Below are 14,597 nucleotides of genomic sequence, written 5' to 3' on the forward strand. Positions count from 1 at the left end.
CGCATATCAACTTTTAATAAGTAGAAAAACTAACTATCTCAGAAGCATCTAGGGTGGGGTGGGTTAAGGGTGAAAAAAAAACCCTATCTCGGAAGCATCTCTTGAGTGGTTAAAATATAAGCCACAGTTGGCCACGTCATGCATCATCCTATCAAAGACCCAATGTTGCATTCTATATCACCCACGAAATATGTTTGGTATTCATACCTGCACGGATTCTTGAAGTACTGAGCTTTGAGTCGTCAATCTATAAGCTCTCAATTTTTTCAGACATACTCATGACCTTCCAAATAACCACCCATTGTGAATCCTCATATTCCATAGTTTGGATTTGTAAGGCAGCGACAGACATCATCATGGATCTTTGATAGTTTTTCGTGATGACATCTTCTTGATAGTTTTCCGTACCCACAATGGATGCTCCTGAACCCCCAAATGTAGTTTCAGATTTTGCAATTTTCATGCATGCTGCTTATGTTATCATTCTAATGATAATCCACACTTGCATGGTCAGACAATCCACATTTGGCGGTCATCCACTTTCTTTTCTTTATCTTCTTCCCTCAAATAGAAAACATTCACCATTCTATTTTGAAGTTGTTGTTGGCATTGATCAAGTTCTACTGATCTTTTATAGGCGTTGACAGAACGTGAAGAATCCAATCAAATACTAAGAGGCATATGAAATTTTGGTTGGATTTGACGAGTAAAGAGACAAGACAAGAGGAAGAACGAGTCAAGAATGACATTTTGAGATGATTAATTTTATCTTTGTTCTTAATTCAACTAAACATTCTTGTAAACATATTAGAAACCTTGTGGTTGACCAAAATATTTTTATTTGTATACTTTGAAGCCACTCTTATGTTTCAAAGTATTATTGTTGGCCAAAAGATTTATTTTCACACTCTGAAGACACTCATTTGTTTCAACATAAATGAATCTACCAAAGGATGAGAACGAGTTGGGGATTAAAAATGGCTGCCTTTGGTGGGTTCATCCATGTTGAAATAGAAGAATGCTTAAAAATGGGCAAATAAATCTTTCACCCAACCACAAAATAATAATAATATTAGTAACAAGATTCTGCATTGATTGAGGATGGTTGTAATAATTATGAAACCGCAGCCAGAGTCTCAGACCTATTTTCAACAATATTAAAGCACTCGAACGCCAGATTTAAAAGTACATCCCAATAGTAATAAGACAAAAATTATTAAAATTAGACAATCAACCTACTTAATAATAATTTACTTCTTTGTGTCATGTTTCATGCTATCTGTCTCATGTTTGCACTTGCCCTTATGCTCAATCTTAGTCACAACATACCTAAGAGAAAATTAATAAATAGTTACATGACAGAACAAAGTCAAACAAAATGTAGGCAAAAGTCAAAATGGATGAAAGCAATAAAAACTAAAATATCTATCAAATTGGTATTAAGAATGCATTGTGTCAAACAGAAAAGGATTAAGGCAACAAAAACTAATTCAAGTTAGAACCAGACCATATATATGTAATACTATAAAAAACTAAAATATCTATCAAGTTGTATTTTCGGCTAAGATCACTATAACAATGGTATGTGTTGGTAAAGATTTACTATTTGAACATCTACATGCATTAGATTTTACATCACAAGAGAACCAATCACATGCAGTTTTTTTTTTTGGATGAAAAATTATGCATATTGAAACATGAAACTATTGTTTGAACAACAGAAGACATATGAAACTATTTAACAATCACATGCAGTTTTTTTTTTTTGGATGGAAAATTATGCATATTGAAACATGAAACATTGAAACTATTGTTTGAACAACAGAAGACATATGAAACTATTGTGAATTTGCATTCATGTGTGACGAAAGCATCCAGCAAAATTCTCTAATCATAAAGCATTGGAAGCTTATAGTTCTCCTCGTATAGATGAAGATTAACATATTGCGAATCTTAGCCAAATGGCATGAGAAGCAAGTCTTTTTCTTTTTCGACAAGAATAGATTCAATCAAGAGTATTCGACAGATGGTTTCAGCAATTTAAAGGTAAAGGTCCAACTTAAATGCGCGTTGGCTCACCTTTAGCCAAAATTGTTCGAACATAATTATACTTGGTAAAAGTGGAGACAACTAAACTTAAAAGCAATGTTATTTTGAAGAGTGGAGTTGAAAATATCAGCCTATTCTCTAGCCGGAGAAACCATATGGGTTTTCATAGGCTGAGAGAATACAGATTTGAGGGCCAGACCTTCTATTTGACAGCATCATCAAGAGGGTTGTTGGAGACCAGGATAGATAAATGAAATCTAATTCCTGATGGTGACAAAAAATATGTGGAATGTGTGGAGAACCCATTGTAAAGTTGGATTCGCATGACAAGAGATTTTGCATTGTTTTTCCTGCAACTTTTGTTTTCCTATTTTCTTCCATGTTGTACTTACCTCATGGAGAATAGAATCTGTGGATACTCTTCAACGTTTAATTTAGGGGTTTTAATCTTCTTTTGGATTGTGAAGGAAAAAAAAACATACTGTGAATCAATGTCATCAAATTGATGATAAGATAGTTCAACCAGTTGGAATAGACCATAAAAAGAAAGCTAGACTAAAGTTGCCAGGATGACACACAACCGCCACGCACTGAATTGCAATCTACCTTCGAAATTGTTCGAGTCGGAAATTATATAGAGGGAGAGTATCGTAAGTGCCATATAAAAGATAAAGCAGACAGTTCTGAGCAACGGGGAGAATATTGTAAATGCCATATAAAAGATAAAGCAGACAGTTATGAGCAACAGTTCGAGTGTGCCGGCAAAATAGTTGCATCCAGGAGACTATCTGATGGATAAAATTTTGCAGTTTTTTTAGCCGAACAAGTATGTATTGCGGATGATTTGTCGCTGTGATTATAAGGAGCGTACTTATCACGTATACGAGAGATTCGAGTGTCCACTCCAGTCATGGCTGGTGATTAACTACGATAGCATAATACAACAGAAGTTGACAGTTTTTGGATTCATCGAGTAAGTTTCATATTGAATTTTAATTTAATTATCTTGGCAGTGTTTAAGATTAATAAACGGTGCTTTGTTTTTTATGTTCTTTTTATTCTTTCTTGACAGTGACATTGTGCAAGGAGTAGAAGAACTTCACAACAAGTTTAAGGTGAGTCATGGAAACATCAGTACGAGCAATATATTCTTGGTGAAAAATAGTAAGGGAGGTTTGCGTGCGAAACTTGGGATAGTCGGTGCTCAGTCTCTACAAAATATGTCGAATCCAGCTATTGAAATTGCAACGATGGAGGATCATGAAAAAGTTTGGGATATAGTAGGAGAGATTTTCACCCCACACCTACCAAACCTTAATGGATACGAAGCTGCCGAGGCTATGCATTTTATTCAACTGAAGAAGAAATGTTCTTGGTAATTGTTTTCGGTTATCACTATTGTTATTCATTTCTCTTGTTATACAATGCTAGTTAGTAATTATGGTTTTTCCCTCTATTATTACAGCAACCAATTTGCATTTTATTTGAAACATCCCTTTAAATTGGTGCATCCGGAAGAAAGATGTGGGTGTCGGCTCTACACTGATCTTCAATCAAATTTTTCCGGATGCCAACCGACTTTAGGGGACTGTATTAATAATATTGCTGCCAATAGTACTCAGAGGCAGAATACCATGTGGAAGAAAAATGTTGCAGCTAATTATCCAGAATACAAACAACTGAAGTATTTTAACTGTGGGGGTCAATCTACACCATCAGGCTCAATCAGGTCCATTTCTTATAAACTACGATTAGAGCCATAAATTTCTCCCCAATTTTTTAAGGACCTTTTTAAAAATCCTTTTGTTTCTGATCTCTGTTTTCAGGATGACACACAACCGCCATGCATTGAATTGCAATCTACCTTCGAAATTGTTCGAGTCGGAAATTATATAGAGGGAGAGTATCGTAAGTGCCATATAAAAGATAAAGCAGACAGTTATGAGCAACAGTTCAAGTGTGCCGGCAAAATAGTTGCATCCAGGGGACTATCTGATGGAGAAAATTTTGCAGTTTTTTAGCCGAGCAAGTATGTATTGCGGATGATTTGTCGCTATGATTATAAGGAGCGTACTTATCATGTATACGAGAGATTCGAGTGTACACTCCAGTCATGGCTGGTGGTTAACTACGATAACATAATACAACAGAAGTTGACAGTTTTTGGATTCATCGAGTAAGTTTCATATTGAATTTTAATTTAATTATCTTGGCAGTGTTTAAGATTAATAAACGGTGCTTTGTTTTTTATGTTCTTTTTATTCTTTCTTGACAGTGACATTGTGCAAGGAGTAGAAGAACTTCACAACAAGTTTAAGATGAGTCATGGAAACATCAGTACGAGCAATATATTCTTGGTGAAAAATAGTAAGGGAGGTTTGCGTGCGAAGCTTGGGATGGTCGGTGCTCAGTCTCTACAAAATATGTCGAATCCAGCTATTGAAATTGCAACGATGGAGGATCATGAAAAAGTTTGGGATATAGTAGGAGAGATTTTCACCCCACACCTACCAAACCTTAATGGATACGAAGCTGCCGAGGCTATGCATTTTATTCAACTGAAGAAGAAATGTTCTTGGTAATTGTTTTCGGTTATCACTATTGTTATTCATTTCTCTTGTTATACAATGCTAGTTAGTCATTATGGTTTTTCCCTCTATTATTACAGCAACCAATTTGCATTTTATTTGAAACGTCCCTTTAAATTGGTGCATCCGGAAGAAAGATGTGGGTGGCGGCTCTACACTGATCTTCAATCAAATTTTTCCGGATGCCAACCGACTTTAGGGGACTGTATTAATAATATTGTTGCCAATAGTACTCAGAGGCAGAATACCATGTGGAAGAAAAATGTTGCAGTTAATTATCCAGAATACAAACAACTGAAGTATTTTAACTGTGGGGGTCATTCAAAGTATCAATCTACACCATCAGGCTTTATACGATTCAGTAAAGACGCTATACGTCATTTTAATATAAATCAGGTAAGGATTCTATCTTTTAAATTTAATTATCTACTTTATAGCATTCCTTTGACCAAGTCATTTTTTTTTCCCCCGTATACTTTAGCTTTCTAAAAAAGGTCACAAGAGCTTACAGCGGCTAAATTCTAAACTTGTTCAATGTGGGAAGATTTTCTCAATTTGGTATTTGATGGATATTGTGATTGCAAGATATGGAGTTTGTGTCCACATACGCCATAAAGGTGAGGTTTAGCAACTTTTGACAATTTGTTCTATGATTTACATTTTCACATTTGATTCAATTGGGAATCATAAACTGACTGCTCTTTTGAATCTTTATGTGTTTGTTGTTTCTTCATTTGCTCTGTTCTAATTTTGGTAGATTTTCAGTTTGCTTGGTTACTCTGTTGGCTGGACTGGTTGGTATATTCAATTTTTAGAATGCAGATTTCAGTTTTGGTTGATTTTCAGTTTTGGACTTTTAGTTGAACTGGTTGCTATTCAGTTTGTGAATGCAGATTTTGTGATTTGTGAAGAAAAAAAGTGACGTGTGTACGAATGCAGATTTTGGTTGAATTGGTCTTTGCTGCATTTGCTTTGGGAAAACTACGATCAATAGTGATCTTTCCATCAAAGGGATCCAAAACAAAAACATGAGAATTGAGGGCATCGGAGGGTTTGAATACTTCCCAATCAAGTCGATACTTAGCATTGGGGTATCTTTCGAGTCCTTTCTCCCCAATCATACTCAATGTCAGGTATCTTACGAGTCCTTTCTTCCCCAACCATATACTTTTTACCTGATATGTCCAAGAAGGGACACATTCCAAGGGGAAAACCCTCCGCCCGATAATCAGCCACTAGTTCCAACTCAGGTTCTTTCTTTCGCTCGAGCTTGTCACGATTCACCCGGTTAAGATGGTCCTTAAATTGAATGCACATATAGCACTCCACGCTCTTCTTCTCCATTGTTTTGAGTTTTTATTTTTTCTCAATGCAGCCTCCCAAAGGGACATAAAACGATCCGTAGTGCTAGAGCAGATCAAGATCTTTATATATGCTTCATGGATTAATTCCTATAAATGCCGACAAATTTTCGTTGCCAAAAGCCAGAATTAGTACATTAATAGACCAGAAGCAGACCCTTTATTTTAATTTCCTCGACATCTTATATAGGAAGTAAACACCTAATCCAGATTCTTCAAAAGATCAAAACAAAAGGAAGTTATGCTGTATCCTAGTCCTAGCAACAAATATTGGATTTGCCCTCCGCAACTCTGCCTCTCTTTCAAGTCACTTTACTATACAGATAAAAGATACAATGCTTCACTTGAGCCATGTACCATTAGATACTTAATCCTCAAATATGCCCTCATCGGAAATTGTAGGAGATTCTGTCCCATTAACATGGGGCTGGGAGGTCATATCAACAGTTTCATTCAAGAAGCTGAAATCAAAGTCGTCGTCATCGTCTTCATCATCGTCACCTGTGTTTGTATCTTCCTCCTCATATTCTCTTGGTTTTATCCCCTTGGCTTCTCTTTGCATCCGCTGTTTGATGCAATCGTCATATGACATTTCATACCACACGGTACTCTTTCCAACAATAGCTTTGTTGTGAGCATCTGTCAGCCGTTCTTGCTTGCTCTTCTCTGAGTTTTTCGGTTCTCCCCAGTAGTCATACCGGTATAGAGCGTTGTCCGGGTCATATTGATCCTTTCCAAAATAGCTGTCTTCCACATACCTCCCCGGCTCTTCCAGTGGTAGACCAAGAGCCTTACGGCTGTAGGAAAAACCTTACAGTTTTAGCATGCAGGTTCAGTGTGTAAATGAAATCAAAATATTCAAGTTCAATAGAGGTCCAACATGGGTGACACTCATATATCCACAATGGGGACGGGAAAGTACTGATTGACCTAAACAGTAGTAGAACAATGAAAGTAAAACTTGTATATAGATGAAATTACATAGCATCAAAAACATATAGAACTTTACCAGCTTATATCTCTGATCAAAGCTTCTCTTTCCTCCAATGATCGACGCCAATGTAAGAAGTCATACTCGTCCATCTCAACATTGCGCCTCATTTTGGTAACTTTGTATTCCTCTCCTCTCTCTTCTGTCTCCCTTCTTAGTGTGTTACGTAGCTACAGGAGAAAAGAAACAAATGGGAAATATTAATATCATTGCTAAAATTATTATTATTATTTCCCTAGCCTGCACTACTATTTCTTCAGGCTGGTGTTAACATTTTTACTTTGGTCAACTAAAACATTACCCAAAAAAAGAAACTCATTTTATTTTCCATTTCAAGATCATCACTGGTAATCAGAAATTGCAGGAGCTGCTTACTAACCAGACTGACCTTTTCATATCAAGTTGGATAAAATGACAGCATATTCGCAAAACATGTGTTTTATGTATAAAGACGTGAAAGAGGAAATGAGACCGGGCACGACAACAAGATGGATTGAGGCTGAATACCAAACTACCGTATATAGAAAAACTGACCTGTTCTAACAATCCTGACTTATCAAACTTTTGCAGGTCAGTTATCCATACTCTCAAGGAGCAGTTTTATAAGTTAGACATGTGATGACATCAAGATTTTGGCCCAGAGCAATCGATTGAAATTATGTTTGAACGAATTTTCTAGCATGATTCATCAAAAAAGGTGCAACGTCCATTCTTGACATGAACCACCATAGAACAAACCGGACAAACAAAAGCTGAAAACCAAAAGGTGATCAGAAAACTTAAGGACTCGAGATACAAATGTATGCAGCTGACCTGACGCTCAGCAAAGGCAGCCTCCAGGTCAAGTTCTTTAACGCTTGTTTTCTGCAAACAAATATGACAACAGAAAGTAAGTGCCACAGCATAGAACCGAATACAATGCCCAAAAGAGAAGTGCTCACCAGAATCACTTTTGGTACTAAGGCTTTCTTATAATAAGCTTTTGAATATTCAATACTATTTTCTTCATTCAAATCTTCAGTATCAGTTAACTCTGATAGTTTTTTGTCTTTATATTTCCCAGGATTAGCCTCCACATCATCCAAAATCATCTGTTCAGCAACATGTATCTGCCACAACTGCATAAATCCAACAAGGCAAGTCAAGAATCACAGTGGTCACAAGACAAGTGAAATTACACTCATAACAGGAACAAAGTATTTCATGGACATGAATGAATTATGGCACATAGATACTTCAGATCTCAAAGATTTACCTTATCAACATAAGGGTGATTTGACAATAAAGGTTCCTCTACGGGCTTATCTTTTGGATCCTTCCTGGGCACAGGAGGTCTTCCACAATCACGCTGAGAAGTGAAACAGGGCATACCAAAACCATAAGCATGTGCTTATATTAGACGGTAAAAACTGTAAGAAATGACTGAAAGCAGGGAAAATAAGTAACATAAGAATGAACCCACCCCCCTCCCCCCAAACAATTGTTGCAATAAAGAACTAATGGTGGGCATACTAGGGAAAAAGGTAGGAAAAATGAAACATTAAAGAGGAAGAAGCACATACCCGTAATTCATCTGGATTAGTATCTTCATCATGATGAAATATTGGTGGAAAGTCAAACCTGTTAAAGCTGGAAGTGTGGAAGCAATTTTGTGATTAAGAAGAAACAAACTTGATTAGAATATCATCCTAGGATTATCCTAAAAGAGAAATGAATGGATGGTATAGAGCATAAGTGCGTAAGAAACTAGGAATACATACATAAGGTGGTCTATATTCGGATAGACAAAACGCAATTCAATTGGAAACCGAAAGCGATAAGGATCTCGTTTTGCCTGCACAAGAAAAATATAGTAAGATAATACCCACAAGAAATATAACACTACCTGATCAATAGTAAGTTACCATCAATCCATAAGAAAGAGAAAACAAAGTAAATAAAACAAAAGAGAAAGAGAGAAATTGGAGCACAGCACTTACCAGAATTTCAACCATGACACGCATACCAACTTTTATGTGATGGCGGATCCAGTACCAGTCGTTATTTTTTATAGGAACCCACCTGAAAGACATTAATACTCATCAACCTATTTTTGCATTGAAATAAGTCGGCTTTCAACTCCTGTACAAATGAAAAAAATTATTTTCTTTTCAACTCTAGATTAGTTAAATCTGATAGTATCAATGTACGGCAACCCACTATAACATTACTGAAATTAGTCGATTTGCCCCCTCAAGAAACTAAAGATATGGCTCCTGGCAATGAATATAAATTTCAAGTTACAAAAACTTCAGTAAAACTAAAAAAGACGAACATAGCGCATGATACTAACCCATCATATACACCTCCGATGTCCACAAATGCTCCTTGATACAGATGTATAGATGTCACTTTTCCTTCACAGATCTGCATTACACATATTCCCACTGTAACATCAGCCACTGTATCTCTTGCGACCAAAGACACATCCTCTACAGTTCTTTCTCAACCGTACAACACAGTAAGCATAGCGTACTAAATGAAACACAAGTATGCCATATGGATGAGGACCTAAGCAATCAGCATTCTTTGGATACGATGTTCAAGATTTCATTTCCAGAAACACAAGGTATAAGATATAAAAGATAAGCACAACAACTTACTTGTCCGGGGTAATAAAACGGAAGTTCATACTGCACAGCAAATGAAAACCAATGTCAACACATTTGGGGCATTCACATCATACAGAATGATGAGAAAGAAAGAAAGAAAAAAATCACAATCCATCATACCATGCCCTCTTTGTAGTCCTTGCCTCTCTTCCTCCTTCCCGGATGGTAATCTTGGTCATACTACATTTCAGAAAAAAACAATGCAATTACAGAAAAGATATCGTCTTAAATTCGGAAAACAGCAATGCAATCTCCCCTCTTGACAAACCTTATAAGACTCCTCCTCCAATCGATCCTTATTCGCGGCGACCCACTCCTTATACTGCTTCAAAAACACCTTATACCTATCCAAACACAGCTCATCATTTTCCACTTTAACCCCACTCTCCAAATCACTCAACTTTACCCTCACTGCTTGCAACTTATGAGCTCCTCTTATATACTCCAGCTCCTCCTTATCCACCTCCCAATCCCTCGGCGGCCAATCCCTCGGCGGCACCTGTCTCACCACCAGCGGGCAGGCCCAGACCGTCTCCAACGGCTCCGGAATATTCCCCTTAATCTCGAACTGTTTCCGGTAGTAGTCGTCCTCCGTCAGCCCCATCTCCTCCATCTTCTTCTTCCGGTAACTCGGCCGGAGCATCTTGAAGGCCTCGATGGCCTCGGGGGACTGGAGGGCGACCTCTTCGCCTTCGTTGAGGGATTTGCGCGCGAAGTCGGCCTCGGGGGTGAGGACCTCCTCCCAGGGGGCCCAGCCGCGCTCGACCCAGTTTCGCTTGCGGGCCTCGTCTTCGGTTTCCTTGTCCTTTGGGCCGAAGTTCTGGAGGAAGGTCTCGTCGACTGGGAACTCGTCGGAGCTCAAGGCTTTGGGTTTGAAGGGGTTGGTGGGAGGGGAATGGGTGAGGGGGAAGAGATAAGGAATGGTCCATTTGGGAGGTTGGGGTTTGGAGTGGGGAGAAGGGTTTAGGGTTTTAGGTGGAGGGAAGGTGAAGAGGAATTGGTGAGGGGTTTGGAGGAGTTGCATCACTGTGAGAGTGAAGTTGAGTGTGTCCTAAGCTCTCAGAGTGAAACTGGTGAGTGGATAAAGTAATTTCTATTTTTTGTTTTTTTCTTTTTTTTTTCTTTCTCATGTTGGGTTTCGATCTGGTGCGTCGCTGCTGTAATTCTTTCTATGCTGTCTGCCAATCTCGGCTCTCTTCAGGGTTAATGATCTTCTTATGCAAGTTTATAAGATCTTGAACTTGCACAATGTTCATTCAACCTAAATTGGTTTGAGACGGATGCTTCGATATTTCTAATAATGTATTAGGCTTAACAACTGTGGATATATATGATCATCATTTATAAATTAATAAAACATTCAACCAATGCACTTAAGAATTGAAATTATACTAAAATAGGTGACTTATTAATGACACATTCAACTAATACACTTGAGAATTTGAATTGCACTAAAAAATATAAATTAGTGGATTTTAGGATTTAGAGTTTTTTCAGACGATCAAAGCTAAACTAATAGAGTATTAAAGCACTTGAAATTTTCGCCATCAACAGTAAGAGAGGTCATATATATACTACATATCCACCTAACAAGAAATGAACAGCGGAGTAAGTAGGCCCTATTATTAAGATAAGGGCTAATTACAGATAGTTAATTGGATTAAATTCAAACTCGATTGATTCTCCAATTTTAAATGTCAAGACTCTAAGAGTAGAATTTGTAATCCTTGGCTTGAAGTATGATGTTCCTCAAGGCACCAATAGGAGCAAAAATCAGCAATAACACTCCAGCTATAATGCAAAACTGTAATAGAAGAAAACCAGAATGAAATTAGTATTTGGAAAGAAAAATAATACATACAAGAACAAAGTACTTTAAGTTCTTGCTATCTTACCCAATTTGCAAACCAGGATAAGCTGAATTTCTTAGGTTTGTAGATGACGAGCCACATGATGCAAGGAAGCTACAAGAAATTTTCAGGTAATTACGTACTAAAAGGGAATGAAAAATCCATTTGATGCAATGTCATTATATAAGTTACTTACAAAATATGTTGTGGGAGCAAAAGCAAATCCTCCAAAGAAACTGAGAAGCCCGCCAAAGAAAGGGAACGTGACTCCGATGAACAAGGTCATTGCTGCATTCACAGAACACATTAATATTGAGTGAAATCGATCATATGTACCATATTTCTAAACCACATTATTAATCATATCTCAAGACTCATGTATGATGTGTGAAGTTAACTCACGTTAAGATCTACCAAGTGAGTAGAGAAATGGGAAAGAAAATGATAATTACCAACAAATAGATTTCGTGATATAAAGCGAAGAGAATAAGATGGTTTGAAATTCATCTGTCTCACTAGAGCTGCTTCAATTGTGTCAAACACCGGCATTGCAAAGACCTACATAAGCAAGAAGATGAACAGCATGAATACATATATAAACAACTGTTTATGCAGTAAAGTAGATATTGAAGTAGCTAGGACGCACCTGATAACTTCCAATCACATGAATAACAACAAAGGCATTAGCAATAACAATTAGCCACTTTGGTTTCTCCAATGATATGAGGATGTTATCCTGAACACTGTTGCCGAATACCCAATAACCTATAAGAGCAACTGGGAAATAGCACAAAGCCACCACAACATATGCAAGCATCACACCCTTCCACATTGGTTTTTTGGAGGGCTTGTCAGGTGTAGAAGGAATGGTTGCTTGAATCTCCAAAACCACATTGTGACCGGCAAAAGCAAAAGCTATATCTCCCAAAGCACTAAAGAAATTGAACACATTTCCTGTGGTGGTTGAAGCCCTGGGGCCATACTGTACTTCTGGTTGAACCCCTTTGTGAAGTGAAGCTCCCCAAGCAACTGTAGAGTAGCTGTGGAACAATGGGACAAATTCACAATTAATGAGACATTAAACTAACTTCAGCAAATTAAAAAATGGAACTGATATGGACTTAATCTGATACTACATCCCAAATGGAGAAAACTCTGCTTTATGAGTCATAGACTTATATAGGAGATGCCAAAAGCAATTCTAGAGATTAACTAAAGGCCTTTGTAGAAGCACTTCGTGGTGATTTTGCAACAAGAAGTTCAGTTTTTAATCAAAGGGTTTGCTTGACAAAGTAACCTGAGTACTTAGCATTCCATAGGTTGGCTAGAATAGATAAAAGTGCCTTTAGATTTACTGAAGCACTCGTACTTCTTGGTGAAGAAGCTAATGGTTAATTCCCCTTAGAATTCAATACCTATCAATTATAGGAAGATACAAACGTATATAATATGCGTCTCATCTGTTCTAGGAAGATGAATGGGAATTTGACTGTACACACTTCTAACAAATTAGACTGGAGGAAAAGGAAAATATATGTACCTCAAGGACATGACAGCTGCAGCAAGAGAAATACCAGCAATGGAATTGAAGCTAGGGAGGTGAGAGATAAAAAAGTGGACAGCGGCAAAGATCATGATGAAGTAGGTGGTTTTGATTGGTTTTCCAGGGGCCACAGTATCATGGATCTTCTGCAGTGATTTACCACCTGTAATCATATAGACGATGCAGACACCAAATTGCACCATTAGTTGTTGGGGTACCACAATCCAAAGCCCTAGCTTTTCTCCGAAGGCATGTTGACCCAACTCATGATACCTGTCAAACCTCTTCCCCGGCACAGACTCATGCATCTCTACCATCTGCCATAAGGTGTATAGGGTGATAATCCATGAAAGAACCATCACAGTGACTCCAGGTCCCCTAAAGCACTAAATCCAATTCGGTTAATGGCTCCATAATATGCTATCAGCATGTTAATGGTGCAACAAAATAACATGGCATATTGATGAACATGAACAAATTACATAGCTCACTGAATCTTAAACCCTAAACCCCTTTCACCATAACCCAAACAGGTCCTACTTTGTATCACCACACGCTAAACTTAAACCCCAAGTATTGGATTTATGCATAAACCTATGTTGATTTTGGTTCGATTATCTTTTTCACATAATCATTAATCCAAGAACGGATTTCTGTCAAAGGACATACTAAATCTTAAATCCCAAGTATCAAGTTCATGTCAAAAATCACAAAAACAAGCCAACCTTTCGACCCTAAAAAACTCGAAACGCTAGTCCTACAACCAAAAACTGAAGACATGAAATTGAAGCATGCCTTACCATCCAAGTTGAGACATGGCAAAGGGAAGACCAAGCACACCAGCACCAACCATGGCAGTGACATTGTGGAAAGCAGAGTACCACCAGGTTGCAGTCCTAGAACTTGTGATGGGAAGCCAGTCATTCAGATCCTTTTCCTTCTGATCAATACCTTTTGCTTCAATATCCATCCCTCCCTTCAATCAGTAAAAGCATAAGTGTTGCCCAAACACAAAACAATTTTCTTGCTTTGATCATATATAAGAACCGAGAAAGTGCTAGGTAAGTAGGACTTTGACTAGGACTTTGATACTAAGTAGGACTCTCTACAGGACTTCGAGTTTGTTTCCTTGTTGAACTGAAATCGTTAGGCTTCTGAGGGTAGATTGAGTACATCAAATCTTAGTGAACTGAAACTGACTCACACTATATATATGTGCATGAAAGAACTTATTTTTAGCCATTTGATTTTTCAAAACTTTTGAAAGTTCTCATTTACCCTTTTTGGATCGTATCTATCTCATTGAATCCTTGAACTTAAATTCTTTACTTGAATCTGTATCCAAAAAGGATAAAGATTCTTCTAGTGAGGAATCAGATGGTTCAAAATTCATTCAATCACTTTTTGGCAAAAAAATTCATTCAATCACCGCTGAATCCAATCCACCCTCAGAAGTCTCTGATTTCAATTGAAAAGGAAACCCTAAATCAAAGTCTATTTGAATCTTTACCTATAGGCTATAGCTTTTGGTAAAAACACTTGAACCTGTACAACTACATTTTTT

The 14,597-nt window shown here is 37.5% G+C and overlaps 2 protein-coding genes across 3 annotated transcripts; both read right to left on the reverse strand.

The window, feature by feature from the left end:
* Positions 1–6,139: 6,139 nt before the first annotated feature.
* On the reverse strand, positions 6,140–10,713 carry LOC112180172 (protein PLASTID TRANSCRIPTIONALLY ACTIVE 10). 2 transcript variants are annotated; one of them, XM_024318676.2, is made up of 12 exons: positions 9,909–10,712; positions 9,761–9,820; positions 9,632–9,661; positions 9,322–9,395; positions 8,969–9,050; positions 8,750–8,823; positions 8,552–8,618; positions 8,245–8,337; positions 7,931–8,107; positions 7,803–7,853; positions 7,008–7,159; positions 6,140–6,795 (listed from the first exon to the last, which is right to left on the reverse strand). In XM_024318676.2, the coding sequence occupies exons 1-12, from the start codon at positions 10,662–10,664 to the stop codon at positions 6,366–6,368; spliced, it is 2,046 nt and encodes a 681-aa protein (XP_024174444.1). In that variant the 5' UTR covers positions 10,665–10,712; the 3' UTR covers positions 6,140–6,365. The 2 variants fall into 2 exon arrangements, with proteins under 2 accessions (XP_024174444.1, XP_040367185.1); XM_040511251.1 differs by having other exon boundaries at positions 6,676–6,841; positions 9,909–10,713.
* A 632-nt stretch (positions 10,714–11,345) lies between these two features.
* LOC112179999 (lysine histidine transporter 1) lies at positions 11,346–13,985 on the reverse strand. The gene is made up of 7 exons (XM_024318480.2): positions 13,834–13,985; positions 13,031–13,411; positions 12,137–12,530; positions 11,943–12,048; positions 11,687–11,778; positions 11,536–11,604; positions 11,346–11,444 (listed from the first exon to the last, which is right to left on the reverse strand). Exons 1-7 carry the CDS (start codon positions 13,884–13,886, stop codon positions 11,346–11,348), a joined length of 1,194 nt encoding a protein of 397 aa, XP_024174248.2. The 5' UTR covers positions 13,887–13,985.
* Positions 13,986–14,597: the final 612 nt, after the last annotated feature.

The sequence above is a fragment of the Rosa chinensis genome, chromosome 7 (genome assembly GCF_002994745.2).
Source record: "Rosa chinensis cultivar Old Blush chromosome 7, RchiOBHm-V2, whole genome shotgun sequence".
Taxonomy (NCBI): Eukaryota; Viridiplantae; Streptophyta; class Magnoliopsida; order Rosales; family Rosaceae; genus Rosa; species Rosa chinensis.